At 39.8% G+C, this 24,140-nt stretch overlaps 1 protein-coding gene across 10 annotated transcripts in view; it reads right to left on the reverse strand.

The window, feature by feature from the left end:
* nrxn2b (neurexin 2b) overlaps nucleotides 1-24,140 on the reverse strand; it is an 835,675-nt gene that overhangs the window by 611,835 nt on the left and 199,700 nt on the right. For 9 of the 10 annotated variants that reach the window (XM_078164202.1, XM_078164203.1, XM_078164200.1 and 6 more), the window contains one exon: nucleotides 12,145-12,174. The exons of the other annotated variant lie outside the window; for it this stretch is intronic. In XM_078164202.1, the coding sequence (XP_078020328.1) occupies nucleotides 12,145-12,174 (30 nt within the window). The remainder of the gene's footprint in view (nucleotides 1-12,144; nucleotides 12,175-24,140) is intronic. 10 annotated transcript variants of the gene reach the window in all.

The following is a 24,140-nucleotide window of genomic DNA, read 5'->3' on the forward strand; positions in this document are numbered from 1 at the left end:
ACCTGAATTGATATAATTCAAATGCGGAAATGGAAAGAAGTCGTTGCTTTATTGTGATCTATGAGCAGTGTTGTGTGTTACTTTTTAACGCGTTACAGTAACGTAACTACTTTTATTGGGTAAAAAGTAGTGTAACGCGTTACTACTGAAAATATGGTAACGGAACGTAGTTACTTTGTCAGTTGGGCACAACGTTAGTTTTCCCGGGGACAGATTTGACGGTGACACTGCCTGTCTGCCTCAGCTGCGCACTAGGCAGGAACTGTGACAGTTGCCATGTCAACAGTACAGACAGGAGCGCCAAAATCAAGAATCGTATGAGGAATATGGAAGATACACACGCCTCCTTGGATTATTTTCACGGTTTTTCAACCAAAGACAGGTTAGCTTATTGTAATTAGCTAACAATTAGCAACGGAGTGAGGTTTCCTGACCCGTACTTAATGTCGGGTCAGTGGGTCACCGACCCAACGAAATGGCCTAAGCTACAGTGGCCGGACATTTTTTTATATCTTGTGGAGAAACCCAGCGTTTATACGCATGAAAAACTCAAGGCATATAAATCCCTTGATGTGTATAATTTTGTACTTTGCGGTCATGTCCAAGATATTGAATACCGGGATTTATCTGATGGTTTTTGTGCTCTACGGACCGAAGTACTGTCGAGCCAGCGACAAGGACACAAAACAGTAACATTAACTAATGTACAAGACCTGGGCGATTCTGAACAAGTCAACCAACTATATACTGACAGCGAACTGCACTTGTATGGCTGGGTAAGTGTTGTTTAATGTAACGTTAACCTCGCTAGTCAAACCTCAGACATGGGCAACATACGACCCCGGAACCTCAAAGGAAATCAAAATGACCCCCAAAACATCAATAAAATGCAGCATTGTGTTAACAGAAAACAGAACAATCATAACCTGCCTACCTTCCTGGCGCTGTGTGAACGGCAGCCTGTTGCAGCAGCTCCTATTTTGTGTATTTTAAATTGCTGCTGTGACATTGAAATTTCCCCCCGAGGGGTTAATAAAGTACCTACCATACCATACCAGAAGAGAAAATGAATTAATTTATTCGTGCAGGTCTGTAGCTTACTGCAAAGTATGAGTCTGTTACACAAACACAGTCTCACAGTTACACACGTAATAACAGAACAGAAAATGATTTATTCATGAATATGACATTATTTGTTCAAAGATAGTGTCTGTGAATATTAATATTTTCCTCATTCAGTGATGCAGCAGGTCTGGCAAATAGGCTATTAGTAGTAGTAATCTGTCATGTAACAAATTCATGTAGCGTAGTTAACACAAATTAACTCTCACTCTTTAATCTTTATTTTATCACCAAAGTGGTAAATACCAGTGGGAAACTCGGATTTTTTCACATTTAGGAAACGAGATGGGGTACTATCCAAAGTCAAGCACCATAAAAGTAACGTAAAAGTAAAGAGTAACGTAAAAAGTTACTTTTCACAGAGGGTAACTAAGTAAAGTAAGGGATTACTTTTTTAAGAAGCAAACACTACTTTTTAAAAGTAACTTCCCCAACACTGTCTATGAGTTTATGAGGCACATGATATTTTATCATTTGACCCTGCTAAATCCGCAAACTTTTTTTTGCTGCCATTACACAGAGTAGACATGGCCCACTGTTAACCCTGGCACTGGGGTTTGTGCCACCTGAATTCAAGTTGCAACAGCTGCTACTGAAGCTCCATTTCCAAAGCTCACACCTGCTCTCTTCCCAGCAAACAGTTCCATAACGGCTCTCCAGCTGATCCAGAATGCGGTGGCGCATGTACTAACAGGAACTAAGAAACAAGATCACATTTCTCCTGTTTTAGCGTCTCTGTACTGGCTCCCTGTAAAATCCAGAACTGAATTTAAAATCCTACTACTAACTTAGAAAGCTTTAAATGGTCGAGCTCTGTCATATCTTAGAGAGCTCATAGTGCCCTATTATCCCACCAGAACACTGCGCTCTGAGAATGCTGGGTTACCTGGGTTCCTAAAGTCTCCAAAAGTAGATCGGGAGCCAGAGCCTTCAGCTATCAAGCTCCTCCTCTGTGGAACCATCTTCCTGTTTCGGTCTGGGAGGCAGACACCGTCTCCACATTTAAGACTAGACTTAAGACTTTCCTTTTTGATAAAGCTTCTAGTTAGGACTGGCTCAGGCTTGCCTTGGACTAGCCCCTAGTTAGGCTAACATATGCCTAGTCTGCCGGGGGACCTCCTATAATACACAGAGCCCCTTCTCTCCTGCCTCCTACTGTTGCTGTTATCATTAGTCATATTTCTACTGTTATACAAATAGGACTATTATCCAGTCCCTCCAGGATCTCGCGGCCCAAAACCCCCTGAATTTTTTTTTACGGGAAATTGTGGCAAATGACAAATATTGTTAACTATAATTAGTTTCAAAACATGGACTCGAATAATGTTGCAAAAAATCCTGAGTGAATACTGTAGCTCTCAAACCAGTACAAAACAACATGTAAGCTACATCTTCTGTAAACATAACAATGTAATGCATTCAACACACACTGTATACATTTAAACAGTGCAAATTCTTATGTCAATATAGAGTGTTTCTCCATACTGTAATGGCATTAGCGCATTTGATGACGCGTGTGATGATGTTTCAAATGACCTTGCATGCATGACGATTTCTGGTCGGCCGGAAAATGCGGAAAAATCGTGGGACTTTTGAAAAATTGCAAGCCCCTGCAAATATTGCGGACTTTCGTTGAATTTGCATTAAGTATTGCGATCTCAAGATCGCGATTTTCTGGAGGAACTGCTTTATGTATCATCTTGTCATATGGATTACTCCAAATTTGTTATTACGGTCTGTTCTGTACGACATCTACTGCACATCTGTCTGTCCTGGGAGAGGGATCCCTCCTCAGTTGCTCTTCCTGAGGTTTCTACCATTTTTTTTTCTCCGTTAAAGGGTTTTTTTGGGGAGTTTTTCCTTATCCGCTGTGAGGGTTCAAAGGACAGAGGGATGTCGTATGCTGTAAAGCCCTGTGAGGCAAATTGTGATTATTGATATTGGGCTTTATAAATAAAATTGATTGATTGCCACGGGGTGCACAAGCTAACTTTTTCATCTCATTAGTGGTCTGATAAACAGAAAAAGAAAGCCAGAGTGGGGTGAGGCACTGAGCAAGTCAGTGCAGTGAGTGCAGCTCTACAATGGAATAAGATGTTACCTATTTTAAATAGAAAAATGATAATTAGGGGCCGGGCAGCCTAAGCTGCCAGGACCCTATTGTTTTGCTGCATGTTCTTCTTCTACTTCTTCTGAGGAAATCATACTTCCCATGTGCGAAAAATCACCAAACTTTGCACAAAGGTCCAGTCCCATGCCAGATTGCCTTAGCTGGAAAAACAGGCCAATCGTCCTGATGGTGGCGCTACAGCAAGCCTCTAAAGTTTAAAATTTTGAAAATTCACAACGAATCAACCATATGTGCTACAGATTTGCAACTTTCACTAAAATGTAGCCCCAATACTGAAGAAACCTTTGTACATTTAAACCTATTGCAAATTATGAAGTCCATCACTCTGTTTTTTTTCAAAAACTGTAAAACTTATTAAACCTATCTCCTCCCACAATTTTTGCTCAATTGACACCAAACTTGCTACAGAGCATCTTCAGACTGTCCTACACAAACGATCCACACAGATTTTTGATTTATCAGAAATTGAGCCTACAGTGCATCAAAATGTTTGACTCTAAACGGTACTGTAAACATATACATGCAAATTCTTGCTAAATACATTTTCAATGTTCATTAAAAGAAATGACAAAATTTTGGCGTCATGGTAAGTGATGTTTGGAAAATATCAGAATTTTATCTCAAAAACTGAATTTTTTTTTACAGCATTTTGAATTTTGCTCTAATGTGAACAATTGGAGTCAATGCAAAAATGGCATTTTTAAACATCAGTTTTTCACTTATGGAGCCAATAAATCATTGTTAAAAACAAATTACCAACATCTCCATGCTGTCTAGATGCAATTTGTGTATTTTCGGATTTTTGTCTTAATAACTGAATTTTTGACAGCCGTTTGAAATCTGCCTTTACACACTAACAGCTGCTGTCTTGCACACAGGTGACTGGCTAAGACAATTTGTGAAGCTACATGTGACATTTCTGTTTGCCAGTTAGCTCAGTGAGATAGAGGATGGTTCTTGGTGTTGAAGATTGTGAGTTCAAGCCTCAGCTCGTGCAACATTTCCATATGAGAAATCTACCCAAACTTTTCATAAAGGTCCAGTCCCATGCCAGATGTCCTCAACTGGAAACACAAGACAATAGTCCTGATGGTGGCGCTACAGCAAGCCTCTAAATTTCAAAACTTTGACAATTCATAACAAATCAACCATATGTGCTACAGCTTTGGAACTTTCACTTTGAAATTTGCTTTTCCATGGCATGGATGGCTACTGTCTGGCACCTTGATGCTTGGCTTAGTCAATTTGTGAAGCCACACATGAACTGTCACTTGTCAGTTAGCTCAGTGAGATAGAAGACAGACCTCAGTCTCAGAAGTTGTGAGTTCAGGCTTCAGCTAAGGCAGAACGGACATTCTAATGTGAAAGTTCAGGCATCATGCTATGTGGATTAGAGACTACCAAGGTTAAAATAATTATGATCCAGGCAGTTTTGCGGAGAGACAAATACTCTTTATTAACACTTTTCCCTGTTATCCCTTGTCTCTTTTCCCTGTTTATTTGGCTTAGCTATCAGTGATTATGCAGAGTCTATCCAATAGCTACTTTTACATTTTAAAAAATGTTTTCATCTTTGTCACCATGGATAATGTTTAGCTTTAAGCTAGATCAGGCCAGTTTGTTCATAATTGCTAGCAGTTAATGTTATTCTTACTTTCTTGTTCTTGAGTTTTTTCTTTCCTTTGTACATTATGAGTCTGATCACTTCAGCCACTCATCCACAATTTGAAGGGCATGCCATAATTATATGATGTAACTTCTATGTTGTGATATGCTTTGTTTCAGTGTGTGTGTTGCTCACAATTGCCTAATTTTGCCTAAAATTGCCCGGCCCCGACCACTGCTGTGCAGCAGCTATAATTTATAATCGATGTTGTGATGGCTGCCACAAATAAATCCATGTATTGCAGGGGCAGCTGCAAGTGGCAGTTTAAGGTCACTTGCATGTTGTTGTTTTTTTATTTTATCCATCTTTTTAATGTGTATTGTTTTTGGAAATATGCCCTTTCATATACAGCCTGTGTTTGATTACATTTTTTCCCATGGTCTAGTGTTTAAAAAGTAGGTAAACATTGCAATAAATCCTAATATTTAATTGCAATTTTTGTTGGATCAAAATACTTAAAAATTGCAATACATGTTGAATAAGCACCCAGGTGTCACGACTGTACTAAATCGACGAGTAAGCATTTCATCCTGGCCATAATGACCAATAGCATTCATTTATAAAAGATAAAAATGAGAAAATATGGAGATATGAGGTTGACGGTAGCTACATTGTCCGGGCATTATTTACCACCAAAGACTGTAATTGTGTATTTCTTGCTAAGCTAAAAAGATTTTTCACTGAATCTCAATAGAGCTTAATGCCATAATGCAGATTTATTTATTTTTATTTTTTTCCCCTTGGATGACTTTGTGGTCTGTGTCTTTAAATTTAAAAGATAACATACTGCATATGTGTGCACATTCCTTAAGGACTATTTTGTCTGTTCTCTGATAAGACAAGCTCTTGGTAAAGGGCCAATAATACCTTGCTTGAAACTACAGACCTGAATCAAACTGGACCAAATGATGCATGTCAAACATAGTCAAACAAATGTTGTCTTTGCACTATTGCAATAACAACTACATTCATGTCTTGGCCAATAAAAATTAAAAATCACCTCAGAATCAGCAGATTAAGCAAGATAAGCCTCGATTTCTGCCTTTTTTCCCTGTGACTGTTGAGCAAACTGTACTTGTGGCCATAGCTCCTGCAAAATTAATCCTATCACAATGGGAGTTTGACCACAACATTTGGTGGAGGTCAATAGTGCACTGCCTTCAGCATAACTTTGAAATAGTTTTTTCAGCTCCCAAAAGTGAGCCCAAATACCTTATTTCTATTTTCACTCACAGAATTTCTTCAGTCTAAAATCTAAACACATCGCACCATCTCAGTCTACTTTTTTAGATGCATGAACCAATTAGTGGTAAAATGATGTTGGAATGCAATCTCAGTGTCTTTCCTTTAATAAACATCCAACAAAATGACATTTTTTTTTCTTTTCTTCTTTTTATACTATACTATACTAGAGATCTCTATTTCAACCTTTCCGAAAAAGTCCAAGGTAGTACAAGGTAGCATTATTTGCTGCGTTTGTCTGAATTGAATGCATCAGTTTTATCCATATTCCTTAATGAGAATTTGTGTTCACTGCCATGATAGTTTACAAGGATGATGTTATGTTGAGATTCACACTTAGAGCAGCGGGTAATGCCCAAAAATGCCTTCTCCATTTCTCAATTAAAATGACATTAGAACTGGTTATTTACATGTAAACATGATTCTGCAACAATGTAGGCCATTTTAATTACTTCTGTTGGTGATAACTGTTGTTCACAGAGTTCATGTCTGTCAAAGCTCCTCTTAAAAGATAATCACAATTTCATTGTTAAATGTAATCTGTGGCTTTTCCAATCATGTGGTCCAATGTGTGTGGTTGGCAGCATTCTTACACAGACTAAAGACAGACAGGCTGATAGAGATCTGACTGAAGCCTGAGGTTTGTCCTTCCTACAGCTGTGAAGGACAGCCTTGGGTTTGAGAAGAGACTGACATTGATTTCTTTGGCCTGGTTATGTGATGGCTGAGACACCCGCCTCTGATCGTTAACATTGACCAAACCCCCTCTTTTTTTTCCTTTCTTTCTTTTTTTTGTTAAAATCATGGCTATCCTGACATGCAGGGACACATACATGGGTACAATTAGAAAAGGGAAGCTGGAAAGTGACTAAATCCTTCAGTGAAATCATCTAATTCGCTAACATGTCACACGTTCTTGCCTTTACCAAATAGGTTTATTGATTTTTCTCTTTTAAGATGTTTCTGGCCTGTCCATTGGGAACAAACACTGTATTAATTCTGGCTACAGGGTGATCAATATAAATGGCTGGCAATGCACTGTTTGATGACACCAGCATAATCAGCTACTTTACTTTGAACTCTGATAATATGGCACCCATCCCCCCAGAGTTATTTACCTGGTTGTATTGTTTTTCATTGCACAGCCTTTATCTAACTAGCACGGATTAGCCCTGATGAAGAAAATGAAAATAACAACAGAAAAAAAGTACATAGTGGTATCTGTACAGTAGTTGTTTTATGTTATCTCCTAACAGAATAATGCATTAGACCTCCGCTGGATGCCTGCGGCCTATTTGGAGATTATTTTTTATTACACAACTGTTTTTGAGAAAGTAATGTACGAGAGAGAGGGAAATGTGATGCAGTCAGTGACATGCACATTAAAGCAGCTGAGCTGTGCTTGTGATGGATTCCATTTATTTTCTACAACTTGTTTCCTCACCTTATCTTTCACAATCCGAACCCTTCTTCGCTCTCTTTACAAAAGAAAAAAAAAAGAAAAAAAAAAGGTAAGGAATTTTCAGTTTCAGCCACCTTTCAAGTTTAGATCCTGCTGCTTGTGTGAGCCAGGCAATGCACAGCTATGCCCTGGACATGGTGTCTGAATGTCTGATGTTGAGATCAGGCCGTGTCTCAGGGGAGATGATAGAGACGGATAGGTCCTCTAATGTCACATTTTCCATTTTTCTGGTATGTTCTATCATCTTGGTGTGTGCTCATCTTTACAAGCGAGTGGCTGGAGAAAACAGTCGGCCCAGTTTGGGATTGACTACAGACAGGGATCAGAGTTAAATGGCAGCAGGTTGTGGAAGATCATATATGGAGGCAGAGTCGAGACTACATAGAGATGAAGGGATTGTGGTCATGATTCATCTGCTGGTGGCAGTGAATGTCTGATGGGGATAGAGAAATATATTCTGCCTTTGTGTTGAGCCATACAGGAGCAATGAACTGGCAAAGATCTTGCTCGATGATAGTTAAAAAGTGATGAGAGAACACATTTTACACAAGTTTTCTCCTGGGGTGAGCTCTGCAGCAGAGCTGGGGCCGAAAGTATGTCTGATTTGCCAGAGGTTAGATATAAAGATGATGCTAATTAAGAGTAAAGGTAATCTCAATTTTCATAATTTAGCATAAATCACTGAGTAACAAACTGAACTCAGTGCTGGTAGTTTAACTAACTTTATATATGCATTGTGATTTAAGTGGTAAAAATACCAATTAGCCATTTTTTGTGTTGTTAAGTACTGGAACTTCATCCAGTTTGGGGCCATGAAAGGAAAAGAATAAGAAAGACAAGAATAATTTAAATTTTTATTTTACCTTTGTTTCTCTACTGTAATCGACCCTTTGCTGAGTCTCTCCCCTCAAATGCAGTCTGGCCAATCAAAGTGTAACATCAGCCTGCTCCAACAAGGGTCTGACATCGACATGGCTGTGCTCCATAGACTGTCATGTTATCATTTCAGATCTTAATTTTCAGGCTGGTTTTGTGGATTTTAAGCAAAACGTTGTGCATGGGGCATGTATACGTGAGATACACAGATATATGTGTCCTCCCTGTCCAAAACCAAATTCAAACCCTGAAAAATTTTGGGTTAACCAGCTAGTGAAGGTATCACTTACTGAATGTACACACACGCTGCTTTTGATATTTAATGATTATAATAGTGAATAAAGACCTACCCTGCTCTGTGGGAACCAGTGAAGGGAAGCAGGGAAACTTTGCAGATATTCTGCCAGCTCTGTGTGATCACAGTGTGTGCAGATGAACAGTGTCTGGCTTTCCCCGCAGCTCTGCGCCCATCTGCCAGTGAAGGTCCGGGCACTGACAGGGAGCTCCAGGAAAAGCCAAACACCATTCATCTGCATATACTGCGATGACAAAGTTCTGGATAAAAAATGGCAAAGTTTCCCTTTATATTTTACCGTCTTCTGCTTCGATTGCCAGGTGATGCCGTGGTTCACATTTACACTGTGATCTGTAGACTTTAAGTTTTTACTCTTTTCATCTTTTAAACCTCTTTTTGCTGCTTAGCGAGTTTGACATCCTGGAGATATCCATCACACAGAAATTGCAGGCTTCTGTCTGCTTCTTTCTGAAATTGCTTTTTTTGTTTTTCCAAAAAATTTATAATATTTCTTTAGGGAGTGCAGTTAGTTACAGTATGGGCTCCCTGCTCGCTCCAACAGCTTGATGGACCATCACAAAGGGGCAAGGTTTAGGGAAGGGTCAACGAACCCCTTCAAACCACCACCCTCTTTTCTTTAATCCTGACCACTGTGACAGCATGCCCTGCCAATGTATTTGTCAAGCAGAATTTGTAAAACTAAATCTGAATATAATTGGTATCAATTAATCAAAAGTATTGGTTATTACTACTTAATAACTTATGTTTAGAGAAGATGTTGCTTGCTATTTTAGAAGTTACCTGGCTAGGGCGGGTGGGAGGAGTAATGAATTGGTCCAACAATCCCTGACTGTTACCTGGGAGGCAATTCATTGTGTTGTACCAAAGAACTATGTTTACTGTGAAAGAGACTATATGTAAACTGTACATTTCCTGTGAAAACATGAAACAATGTGTGTACCATGCTGAAATTGACGCAGCGTCCCTGAGCGTCAACAACAGACACACCCAGGCTACCTTGCACATCATATATCCACGTGGAAAGTCCATGACCAAGCAATGATATGTGATGAGGTCAGAGTGAAAATGTGTTGATATGCGTTTAAAAATGCTTCCCCGACACTCCCAATTACTGCCATGCACACTTATTTTACTTATCTTATTTCACCTGATATGTATTTTAGGAGTACAATTCAGAGCATTATTTTTTTCCCCCCAAATTTGTTGTATTACTCAACAGTCCAAAAGAAAAATAAATTGAATTTTCAATAATGAAAACAAAACAAAATAATTAATACACGCAGCAAATCTTCCCATTTGAGCTGCAGGAACCATTACAATTTGGTATTGTCATGCAATATTTGAAACAACTTATCAAATGGTTGCAGATTTTTAATTTTATATTATTTGTTTATTTCTTGCTGTTGTTGTTGTTGATTGACTAGTCAATTAAATAACAAATAACCTATCTTCGGTTGGCAGAAAACTTAATTCGAGTCTGAAACACTCAGACACACTCGCACTGATATTTTTACTGTATCCTACAGAGGGAAGTATGAACTTTGTAAGAATAAAGACAACTTTAAGTAATACATAGGTTATGATGATGTACATTTTTGGCCTGTAGATTCATGACCTTGCAAAATAAATGTCATTAAACTTAATTAAACACAGAGACCAATGGATACTGGGTATGAGCTACTATATCTACTTGTAATCTGTCAGGCACAATTTCACCTGCAGTGGTAGAACTGACAACCATGGATCTTTTTTTTTTATTTTATGTAATAAATCAAATTTAAATTCTCACTCCAAATCATTTGACACATAGGTTTGCAGACTAATGATAGACGCTACAGTTGACTTTGATTCAGCTGCTGCACTCAATCAATTTCTTCACAGCAGTAATTAAGGTTCTGATATAATATTATAATGTTTCGCTCGACTTTATGTGAAGCTAAAATCCAACGAATGAACAAAAAGACAAGACAAGGTGATTTTGGAGCCAGTTATTGGGCAAGGTGACAAATGTTTCAGCAGGGTTCACTGAAAGTCAGAGTGAGCTTTTAAATCCAAGGTGAGTCACTCTCTAAATGTGTCAGTTAAACCAAAGCTTCAGTATCTTGACATGATGGGGAAAACAACTTGAGATTAATCAGTGAAACAGAGTGAAGGGCTGAGTCGGAGGAAATGGGTTGTTGCTCCAGTCTGCCTGGATCACGGACTATGATGGCAGAAGACAGGAAGCTCTCTCCACACCAGTAAAGGTCAGAGCATTCACTGGCTACTGCACTTGTTCACTTACTTTCTCTCTTGTGAACTTTGCTTTAACACTTTTTATTTCCATGGACGGCCCTCGCAGGGAGGCCAGAGGCAGAGAAAGGTCAGAGAATGAGGAGAACATAACTGTAAGGAAGTAGTAAACAGTCAGCCTGGAGCTTGGTGTGTAGTTGTAAATGCATTTTGGCTGCAAGAGTACACAAAATCACAAATTTTCACATAAAATGTCTGTTGCTCATGATTTGAATATCCGAGGATGAGGAGAATAAAGTGTGAAGGATAGAGACAGGTGTGGTGTGGCAGAGATTAAACAGCTGTGGTGTACAACATAGCATAAAAAATAACATCCAGTGTTCATAGCAACATCAGAACAATTGCAGACACATTTTCTCATGAAAAGTCAAACATATAATTTAAGCTTGAGTCATAACTTGAACTGTAGCCCTTTAAATCGGAATGCCAAACAATGGGAATGTCAGCAGAGTGGTGAAGAGAAACTCTGCACATTCGACAACACTTTCACCTTGAAGTGTTAGTGAATGAGGGTGTGGACACATTTTGCTTTTGTAACTTTGACCAACACATTTCCAATAGAATCAGCAATTTTTTTTTTTGTACTTTCTGTTTAAACCCAAGCAAAAGGGATAGCAGAAAAGTGTTACCTTCAGCCCCGGGGTCAGGTCGTCGGGGTCAAAGGTGGTCAGAGGTGAAGGTCCAGGACGTGAGCCATAGGACAGGACAAGGGGTGGGACACACATTGGTGGAGGTCACGGAAAAGCACAAAGACATGGCGGCAGGGAGAGGGAGGAGAAGCAGGAGGCACAACAAAAAAAGATGGAGAGATATGGAAGGAGGAAGAAGGGGGCAGCAACAGGGGAGGATGTTGCAGAGAGTTAAAAAGACAAGGAGGGAATTGGGAAGAAATGGAGGGACATGGCACCGAGAGAAGGTAAAAAGCAGAGGAGGAAACTGGGAGGGAGAGCGGCAGTTCCGAGGGGTTGGGAAGGGAAAGAGGCTGAGTCAATTCCTCTAAAAAAAACAGAACTAAAATAAAAGGAATGAACCCATACCTTGGTCGTTTAACGTCAGGTGCGCCAGACCTTGAAAGGGAAAAAACAGAAAAAAAGAACAGAAAGAGGAAGAAAAGAAGGTCATAAAAGGCACGGGAAGAAAAAAAGCATTGTCACAACGTTGGACTGCAGTTTGTGACAGACATCCTGGGGCAGACTTGGATGTCAGAGTTCAAATCAAAGGTAAAAAACAAGAAAGAGAGATAGAGAGAGAGAGAGAGCGAATAGTAACAGAAAACAAGCAAACACTTCTTGAGTGAGGTGTGGGGGGTTTAGAAAAAAAAGCATTTTCATTTGGCGCAACCCCCGAAGGCTATTGCTCTCACAAATGCTTTTTTTTCCTCTGGAGTACTTATGGAACACACAGAACTGTTTGGCAGAAAAAGCTTGAACTGAATTCCTCATCTCTTACTGTACACAAATAATAAAAAAAGAATCAGAGCTCTGCAAGGTCTCACACAGAGAGGGTCAGAGATAAACCTGGAGAAAAAAACCCCGCTACGGGATAAAGTGTTTTGTGTTGCCTTTAAAAACTCAAAGCCAAAGATTATTCTAACACAGATGTGACTATCCAGCAACACAACACCAGCCCAAAATATTTATTTACTGTCTCTATTACTGTAGGCTATAGCACACACATCTTGCCAAAAACGCAGATCAATAGATTTCAAAGAAAGATGTCCACAGTGAGATCCAACTGTGGTTGGTGAACAACAGTTAACATCAAATAGCAAACCATTTTGGATACGTGAAAATCCATCCATCAAAACATTCACAAAATCAATACTGTGTAAAATTCTTAATAAATCATCTTTTTAAGGTCCTAATTTCTCAAAACTCACTGTCAACATCTACCATCTCCAGATAATCACTGTAGCCAATCAAGTCGCAGCACAATGGCCCCAACAGAAATAGCAACCACATTTTCAAAGCCGTTATTAAGAGAAATGACAACCCAAACAAATCCTACCTGTTGAAGGTCATTCATTTAACGAACTGGAGTAAAAATAGTGAAAACAGAACAAAAGGACCTTACTGTCTCTGATAGACTTTGTTGTACCACCACAAGGAATTTTGTGCTGCATAATTGTGTATGTCAACATGCACACTCCTGTCTAGACTGTGAGAAAATGAAAATAAAGATTCTTAAACGGTAGTAGAGAAGCAGGGTTTACAACCACAGTGACCTAAAAACATAAGAAATTAGTATAAATCAATTATTGAAAGATAAGGCTTTCATTCTGACTAAAATTTCCTCTCTTAAATTTGAGTAATTTATATCAAAAATGTCTTTAAATGGGATTTTGTGGTCTTAACAGGGACGTTTATCCTATATAATACCTCTGTTTAAAATATCAGCCTCCCTAGAGCACCTGTTGAGGAAGGCTACTGCACAGAGGATCATCAGGGAGAAACGCCTGGCAGGAGGGATATAATAACATATCTCCTCAAAAATTATAGCTGACAGGGGCAGTGCACTGTAAACATACACTGACATGTCTTGTCGTTAGAATTCTTGGAGGCAAACCTTGAAAAGAGAAATAGAACAAAAATGAAACATGGACTTAACTATGGCCTAAAGCAAGGTTTATTCCCAAATAAACTGAAAGGCTAAAGCAAATTGGATTTAACCCCGGGCAGCACAGAATATCAACAATATTATGTCTGTTGGACAAGAAGTCCCAAAAGGTCAAATCGATTCAAGCAAACCTGTCTTTTCATTGATCAATACCGTTTCAAACGTAAGGCTCTCTGCACTACCAACAAACAACAACATCAAATTAACCTCTTACAATCAAGGAAGTACCGTGGTGCAGCCTTGGAGTGCTTTACTTGTGTTTGGAATATCACCATTTAAAAGCATGAACAAGGGTCCAATATACAGAAAATATTCTACAGTAATCTGCTATAAAAGCTATTTGCTACATAAAAGACCCTTCAGACTTGAAAGGACTCACATCACTGCTGGCTGCAGTTTATGAATGTTTTAGCACAAGATTTAGCTATTAAACATGTGAATATTTTATATTTGGAATTGTTTCCTCGGTGTTTGAGATTCATAGTTTGGTCCTGTATTGCTCTACATATACAGTAGTATGACTTTTTTTTTCCAAAGGAATGCAGGTATTCTGTACTCACTGTTTTCTGCAGTTGATTTCAGAACTCTATAAAGGAGAGACGGTCTTTAAAAAAGCATGAATCAATGCCAAAACGTCAGCTTCCAAGCACAGCAAACTCACCTGGGTTCGTCTGTAACTGAGGTGCTCAACAGCTAAGGTTACTTAAACATTCAGTTGCTGCTTTTTTCTTGCAGGCAAACAAGAAAAAGATAGTGTCTAATGTCTCAGAAAACAAATTAACACTCAACTAGGGCTAGCTGCAGCCAGAATGCACAAAACATGTCCATGCCACCACCAGCGAGTGAGTAAATCAGGATGCAAAGCTCAAGCTCAAATGACTCTTGACTACAAGCTGTTCCTATTGTCTTCTTTCTTAATAACATCTGTGATTCAGGGGCAGAGGAAATGTACAGGCAGAGTGTTTTATTTATCTGGCTGCAGTCCGTTTCCTGCCGGCCCATTGCAGGGAGTCCAATCATTCTCACTCTGCCTCCCTCTGTTTTTGTTCCCTTGCTCATAATCCATTAAGGAGATAAGGCGAAGGCTCCTGCAATGAAACAGAACGGTGCTGTCGCTGCATACCAAATCATTCAAATGCCCCCACCCCACTGCCTCGGCTTCATCCAGCTCAGGCAGGCAAAAGACAGTGGCGTGATTTTATGGTAGAGGAAGACGAGAAAAGGCTGGAAAAGAGAGGGTAAGAAAAGGAAAAGAGGGATGTTGTCACAAGGCATTTTCTCAGCCAGTGTTAACCAGAGATTTACAGACAGGTGTGCAGCGCCATGGCTGAGAAAAGCCAAAAATCAATCAAAAGGAGAAATTCATTCCAAGGTATCGTATCAAGAAATTAATAAGTTGTGATTTGATCCGTGCAACGTGCCAAACTTTTCTTTTCACACATTTTCCCCAAAACAGAGAGACACAAAAGCCACACACACACACACCAACACACGCAGCCAGTCACACACACTTTGTTGTCTTGGCAGAGGCTCAGGATGCCAGACTCCTACTGTACCATGCCAGATCCTGATCAGGATGTGATGGCTTTCACTAGCAAGTGGTTAGAGAGAGAGAGAGAGAGAGAGAGAGAGAGAGAGAGAGAGAGAGAGAGAGAGAGAGAGAGAGAGAGAGAGAGAGAGGAGGCGGCATGACTCAAAATTGAAATTACTGATCACTGTAAGACATCCGAATACAGCCGACATAAGGAAAAGCTCTATCTCTCTTAACTTCCGTTCTGCATTCAATATTGAAGCACAAATGAAATTACCACAGCCACAAGCAGCAACGCTTGCCACACATACTGAGAATGTGACAAACTCACAGCCCAAACTATGAGTCTCCCTGTCTCCTTGACATCTGAGCATTTGATTACATCCTTAATTCTGTGGTGAGTACAGATGGGAGTGCCGAACAGAACCAACGCCGATTGGTTGGTCATGATTGAGTGGCAGATGGAGCTGGGTCATAATTCTGCCATTAGGAGGAGACATGCTTACGTCTTATCTGGCCAACTCCTCTTCTCCTCTTTTTTCCGCCCATTTCTCCACCTTTTCCTTGCTCCCCATCTTCACATCCAGTCCTCCATTAGCCAGCTGCAGCTGCCTCCTGCTCTCTTCTTCCTCATCTGCCACTTTCTTCTGCTCTGCTTTCAGGTCTGATGAACACAGGCCACTATTGTTTTGAAAACTACCGATTTCATTCAAATGAGTGTTGGTGGCATAAACAACAGTGTCCTACCAGATAGTGCACGATAAAGACTAGGTCTGGTCAGCATGGCCTTTTCTCCTTTAAACTACTAGAATAGTAAACTTAAAAAAAACTACTGTTAAAATAAAGTTAAATAAAATACTGTTACAATAGAGTTAAATAAAGTACTGTTATAACAAAGTTAACTTAAGTAAAACAACTTCAGTTAAAGCAAAGATATATGTTGCACTGTCTAAACAAAGTTAAAGTACTGTTACAATAAAGTTAAATAAAATTTCATTACAATACAGTTAAATAAAGTGCTGCTGTAATGAAATATATACAATAAAGTGGAACCACTGGTGCTTAAATTCTGAAGCACCTAGCTCTTCTCCGGTCAACACTTGGCTATTAGCAGTTAGCAGAAAGTTAAAGCATTATGAGGCATTTTTGAACATGAGAATTTATTCACTTTGAGCAGAAAACAAATTGACAGCTCTCCAGTTCATACATCAATAATAACTGCAAGTTGCCCTGGTGCTTCATGGTCACAAAATGGTCATGGTCTGGAGCCCTGCAGATACAAAACCACGCCTGTTCACACACTATCACCCAGGAGAGAGTGGTGTGGAGGGGCAGGGGATTTTGGTGAGTCTTTTTTGTGTGTTTTGTCTATAAGAGGGAGAGAACCATAGCAGAAAGCAAGAGAACCAAAGCGCCAAAGCGAATCTCATGGTAGCATACCGCAAAAATAATGTTTGCGATATAGTTATTTTATACATCCCATGTGGAACAAGCCGTGATTAGAGTATAATCAATATATTGGCCCTTATAAAGACAAAGTCAGGCAGTGCCATATGTTTGTATACAAGTCTATAGATACACCAGACTGACACTTGCACTTAACTGTTAATTAATCAATTTATCAATCATCAACAAGTAAATATGTGGCTAATACTGTGGTCTCTGGCATGTCTTTGTCTGGACAGGTACAGCATGTTCTTGAATGACCTTGTAAGACATTACTCTGTCACATCATCCTACACACACATGAACAGATGTGCTGGGTCTCAGGACAGCAACAACAACACACAAAGGGAGGGAACAGAGAAGAATGGGAGTCATCATCATTGGCCCTTTCTACCCCTTCCGCACTCCCTCTGACTACCTCCTTCCCTCGTTCATCAGATGGACACATAGACTAAGTCAGAAGGAAGAATGTGTTTGCTTCCCAAGCCCCCTGTGGTGCTGCAATGGCATGTTAAATAGCATCATCCTCCAAGGACTCTCACTCTCACAACATATGGCCACCGCACTTTACGCGCCTCCTGAAGGCACATGCCACACTGACACAAAACCCTCGTCTTTCCTTGCAGATCCCAAAACAGCAGTCGGTTAAAACATATTTCTCAGCGACACCGCCTTTGATGACTTTAGTGGGAGCGAGCATTACCAAAAAGCAAGAACTATCCAAGTGTATAAAAGTCATGAAGTATAAAATAAGAACAATAAATGGTTTTATGTGCAGCTTATTGCTGGGTGCACCCTTGGCACAAGATATAAAACCGCACAATATCCAAAACATTTGACACGTCCACAAATCACTGGCTTTTACTAGGCCTGGGCACAGATAAAGTTTCACTGCGTAATCATTGCTGTATGTCTCCCATTGCCAAAAAGTGCAGGCACAGCCCTCGAGGGCTGAGAAACAAACCAGGGCAATTTGTAAAAACATCTGCTTAAAAGATGTGGGAAAATGGTTCTGATTGAATGTGAATAATATTCATCTTAGTTGGCTGATCCATAATGCATAGTGTCTTTGCACAGCTTTAAGTAATATAGAGACTGTGGCAGAATCCAAAGTGCTTTAATAATTCATTGTGGATATCTATTCTATGAGAGAGAGAAAGGGAGAGATAGTGGGAGGTAAGGGGCTAAGAAGACCTCTATAATCTTGCTGAGAGTTATAGACTGATGTTAAAGGCTTCCGTGTCTTACAATGCTTTAAATTATTAACATGGAGCTTGCCCCATTTCAAAGGGAAGAAACATGTTCTATACTTTAACATCAAGTGAAATCAAGTGAAAATCTTGCTCATTGGGTCCACAGACACTTACTGACAGTGTCAAGTCAAAGACTGCAGCTTGCTGTGATTTTAATAAAGGATATAAGACTTACTTCACACACAGCTACAATGTACAAGGAAGTCTCTTTCATCTTGTGAGGCTGCATGTGTGTGTGTGCGTTGGGCTGAGGACATAATATATATTCTGCTCCAGCTGGGCAGTTGTGATCTGACATAGCTGCCATACTACAGACAAGGAAGTAGTCAATTTCCGGTTGTACCGTTTAGCACAGAATATGCATTGCTGAAACTCTTTTAATACAACAATGGTACCCGAGCTGGCAAGACTTATCGGATCTGTAAAGTCGAGCTGTTCTCAACTTTCCCCTGTAGTGCCGCTGGGCACCTTTTAAATCTCTGTAGCACAGCGGGCGGCGCAGGACTGCAACGCCAGGTCCAATTCACAATGAGTAGCAGCCCACCACTCTCCCAGCTTTTGAGTTTCTGTGTGTGTGAACAGTGAACAGATTCTGCCTTGGTCATAATTTGCAGTACATGCTGTGTATTCTAAGAAATGCTCGCCCACTGCTCTGCGGAACATCACAATGCCTTATCGATGTTTCAGCCAAAAAGAGAAAAGAATAAAAAAAGGCATGCTGAGATGAAGTCTTGTCATTTACCTGACACCAGCACTGACCCTCAATTAAAAATCGCCATGAAGACTGGAAACACTTTGATCCACTGGTCCTTGTATGGTCAGTAGTTTAAGCTTTGTTCAGTACTCAAATTCAGTCTGTCAGTGTTCCATCAATGACTATGCCTGCTTTTACAGTATGAGCACCTGGGACTCCCTAAAAACTTGGTATTTCACCTGAATGGGGTTGGTTTTGCAGCACTTAGTATAATCTCTGAACCCATTGGCTATCGCTCTGATGATGCCCCTCTTGGGACACGGCCAACATTTTGGGAGATTGAGTGTAGCTATTGAGTATCTGGGCCAGGAGTTTGTCTTCCATGTGCCGCTAATTTTGGCTGATCTCTATAGGCAGATATCTGCATATGAATGGGGATACATTTCAAGAAAGATTGTAGATCGAAAATCAAAGTTTGTATTTGGCCAATGCGTTCCACCTCTCTGCACAGACTGTTTCCATGCTGTTCAAACACGATTGTCAGCACTACTAGACTACAAACAGACGACAAACAGAAACCAGTATACTTACGGTACCAAAATTTTGTCCCATCGCCATACAGATGCAGATATCTGTTTCTAGAGGTAAGACATAGGAGAGCAGGCTTCAGCAACTGTGGTATGTGTGCACATTTATTAGTTTTCCACTAATATGATATCCTGAGTGCACCTCTGTAAGAATGCGTAACAAAAATTGTTTTATTTTGGTTTGACGAAAATGAGAAGTTGGACTGAGTGGTGAAGTATGAGCTAGTTTTATCTCTGAAGTTTGGAAAATTAGGTAAACTAGACTGAAGAAAACAAACATACAATATGGGTTTTTGATGCATGACAAGTATGAATGCATATAGAATATACTGTTCATGTTTTCCTATAATTTGCATATTTGCTCTCACACCTGTGTACATGTTTAATGATAGTCTGCTTTGGAAACCTGTTAGGGCCGGCCATCTACTGATGCAAGATGCTACATTGGTATCAGAACACAACACCCCTCGTCTGAACAGATTTTGTTGTTGGACATAATTCAGTCCTTCTAAATGTCAATATACAGTGTTTTAGGAAATGTTTAGTTGTATATATTTTTTAGTATAATGTTATGACTGCCAATTTGAGAATTTATCAGCTGTCAAGTAAAGGTCATTTGGAAATCTGCAGGGAAGTCTAGTTGCAGTCGCAGCCATGCCAGCAGTACAAGGAGCAAAATCTAAGTGTCATATTGTTAATCAATGATGCTGATGGCCCTTAATCCCCCTGCAGGGTTAATCTTGGGGTTAAGGCAAAGATTAGGTTTATAAACAACTGTTTTGCTAGCTTATCCAAAAAGTGCTGAGACAAATATGAGTAAACATAACTGTGCATCAGGCATACAACACTGTGTGACACAGGATGTAAAGTACCACCACTGGGTGAAATAGCAAATTTTTAGGGAGTTCCATGAACACCATGGTCACTGCAGTGTCTTTTGTTTTGCACAACAATACACTGTAGCACAGCACAGATGTATGACATCACCAGTAGGATTCTGAAGGGATGTTTTAAAGATTAGATTTGGGTTAACTGCAAGCTGCCACTGGGAGTAAAAGTCCATCATTCAGCATTCTTAAGAAGCCTGGGTGCAGCTTGAGTGTGAGCGTGCACTATCCACTATGCCTGAGATTGAACTTTTGTAAAGCATTATGACACAAATACTAAGATTCACCACAAGACAGAAAGAGTAAGAAGTGGGAGACATAGTAATGTTGTTGAGTATTTGTTACAGCACTACACACAAGACTACTCTAGATTTGGGGAGAAATACTGCCATGTTAGCTGCAAGATGTATCTCTTGTGGCTGTGACTTAGTTGTATTAAGACAGGATCTGTAGGATGTTTCAGTTGTAGCACCACACAGGTCCCTCTCTACAGATTTATTCTGCAACAGTACCGCAAACCATCTCCCTTGAATGTTATGCACCGCAGCCCTATGATCACATTGCAACATGGATCGGACTGCTTCTCAACTGACCAGTTACAACAGCAATGTGAAAAGAGCTTGTATTTGAAGCAAAGGCACAGCTGTATTTCAGCAACAAAGAAGCAAAAAGGGAATTTTACACTGGCTGTACAATCCATTGAATATGAAAGCAGTGGACAGGCAACCTGAACATTTTTACAGAACCACGGCAAATAAAATTCACATATTAAACTATACAGGATTTCATAGCATTTATGCAGTGAATATATACCAAAAAATATTAAAAAACATGTTTATTTCTCAGTTTGGTGTGTTGGTTTCTGGCAGGATGCCCTAGATTCTCAAGGTATCTGAATATAAAATGCACTCCTTTTACAGCAATTCAGAATTCTTTTCTGTGTGTGTGTGTGTGCGCGTGTGTGTGTGCATGAGCATGCATTTGATTCCCTCGGAAATACCACAGGGAACTGTTGACCCCAGGCGAGGCACTTAAGCTGAGCGAGTGAAGCATTAAATCTTTATGGTCACTTTCCACTTTACACAGCAGCAACAGCCATCATCTGTCAGGGGCAATGCACTAAGTTGTTTGGAAGCCTGTCAAATGACATGATTTACTATTCAAAGTTACAATTAGACAGGGCAGCACTACATAATTAAGGTTGCACATGCCAAGGTTTGCAGACAGAGAATATTCAAACCAATGTTCCTTTGACAGGTAATCCAAAACATTTTTCTCCTGACTTGAATAAAGATCCAACTTTGGTGCCACAGCTTTGGTCTTTCAGAATTAATGTAGGCACTGTCCCAAAAAACTGCACAATTCAAGATAAAAAAATGAACATTCCATATGAAATTGATGGTGAAACATTTTGTTCACTAAGGGTTTACCCATACTGCAAACACTTTAAGTGTTGTTTATTGGCTTAATAACTGTCTATTCTGTACGTGGGGAGATCATAGTTAAGTCCTACAAGGGAAAATATCTCATATCGAGATATTATGCTCCCCCACATCTCCTAATTAACTGCATAACGCTGAGTGAATCACTTTGACTCGCACATTTTGTTCATTAAAACACAGCTAATATGTCATGGGATATGTCTGGAAAAATAAATCAGAGTGTCTTGGAGACTGGTGAGGGGTAGAGATCTGAACAGTTGCCGTTACATCTTAATTAAACAGTTCATAAATAAATAGGACCTCCATATGTCGAGCCGGAGAATTTTGACTAATTTCATGTTTTAGCTATCGAAGCTAACACACAGTAGGGATGTTGATGATTTCTTCACTTATGCTAATTTACACAAGATGGCCTAAAGATGCTCAAAGGAGCCTCGATGTTTCACTCGCTCTTACATAACACCCCAATTCATTTCCTTCAAAGAAGGGGCTCTATCAACAGTGAAAGCAAAATGTGTCATACAGCAAACATAGCATCCTCATGCCCTGGAGTATATCTCCTAAATTCTGTCCTCCTGTTTGTATTTTTTTCAGTTCCCAAATGTTTCGAGTTTCTGGCCTAGCAGAGCCATGGTGGGTCCATCTTGTGAAAACCAATAAATTCTATGTCTGACCTCTATTTTCCTTTCATTTATGAGGTCAAAACTAATCATTAGTCCCCACTGAGATCTGGTGGCCTCTCTCAGAGTATCCATCTGTCCTTCCTCTCCTCTTCCTAATCTTCAACTGCCAGTGCTGCAGATGCATCCTACAACTGTTCCCCGCTCCATCCGCTCTCTTTCCACAGTCAATTTCATGGAATGAATGCCTCTGATTGCCACTTCTGGACTGTACTCATTAGGGAAGCTAAAAGTGGGGAGTGGGCAACAAAATGCAATGCCGTCCTTTACAGTGTGTGTGTGTTTTGTTTTTTTTTTTTCTCTGGGATGTTGGAAGCTGTAATTGCAACGTCAGATGTGATGAGAGACCGGCAGTATTGATGGAAGGAAGGAAGCCAGTCTTCAAGTGGATGATTAGCACATGCAACCACCCAAGGGATGATGTACAAAACCATTAAAATACCTCAACCCCCTACACTGACATAACCTACCCAAAGCCAGCATCCTTTCAAGTTCTAACTCCTTTTGCAATCTTTTGATCAGTTTGATCATTAGGGGTGTCGTGACTTTAAGGTCATGGTTTGATTTAATTCAGGATTTATCAATTTCTTTTCAGCACTTAAGGCTATGCTATTGTTAGACTATCAAGACGTGATTTGTATCAAGATCAAGCGATCATAGGTTTTATACTCTGACAACTGTCATTTGCATTTTTGAATTCTTCTTTAAAAAGATTACTACTACGACTACTACTACAAACTGCGGCCATTTTTTAAAAATGAACTAGAATATTACTAATAAACAGCATTGTGTGTACATTGCAGTTTCAACACGGTGTCGCTGCCATCTTAAACAACTTCTACGAGCAAGCCCTGCCACTGCACTTCTTAATTTCAACACAAGATGGCGTTTGTTCATCTACAATAACAGATTAGTCTTCCGGCCACTCAAAGGGCTCACTCACTTCGAGTCATATTCACTTATTAGCATACACACATGCACACACTGGTGGCCGAGGCTACCGTCGCCGGTGCCACCTGCTACTGAGTTTTGTTTTTTAGACGTTCACATGCCAATTCCGTGTTCAGTATCAAGGATACTTCAACATGTGGACTGGGGAAGCCGGGGATCAAACTGCTAATCTTCCAATTAGTGGAGAACCCGCCATACCTCCTAAGCCACAGCCGCCTGCCATAATTACCTCCATAAACATGGCAGCAAACCTGAAAAGACGGAAGATAGAGAACTACTTTTTGTAATATCAAATCTTAAATTGTTTAACAGTTTCTGTTCTAGAAACACTGATTTTCCTGCCATGAAAACTTTGCATTTACTGTTGTCTACCCCGTGACCATGTCGTCTCATGTAAGTTTCAAATCTCAGCTAATTTAAAAGCGCTGAAGGAATTCTGAATGGAAAGATACTAAAAACTTAACCAGTTATTAGTGATGTGTCTCAAGTGTCAGTATCTACAAATAAGGGAGATCACTCTGAAATCAATAAAGTAAAAAAGAAAAAAAAAATTAATGATCATAATGATCATTCTTTACTAGTAAAAATGTTCAGCTCCAAAGTGTATTAAATAACTTGTACAGGCAGATATTTTTTTCTATCATTGTCGCCTCTATTGCAAAAGTAAACCCATGTCAGTGAGATAAAGTAAAAACAACAAAATCCCCTAGTCCTCTGAGCCATGGAAGCTCAAGTCAAGGCAAAGTAATCTACAGGGACATTAGTGCAAAATAGCACCTTGCCTTGAGCGTTTGTTGATGTTTAATGTTTCATTTTGACAATTTTCTCCCTTCAGCCGGCGTTTAGAGCACACATCCTGTTCCTCTCCACTAACAGCACGGCAGTGAACTGTAGTTTCGTGTTAGGAAAAAAAATAAAATCGTAATGACTTTTCCTGGAAATGTGG

This window comes from Epinephelus lanceolatus, chromosome 22, assembly GCF_041903045.1.
Source record: "Epinephelus lanceolatus isolate andai-2023 chromosome 22, ASM4190304v1, whole genome shotgun sequence".
Lineage (NCBI taxonomy): Eukaryota > Metazoa > Chordata > Actinopteri > Perciformes > Serranidae > Epinephelus > Epinephelus lanceolatus.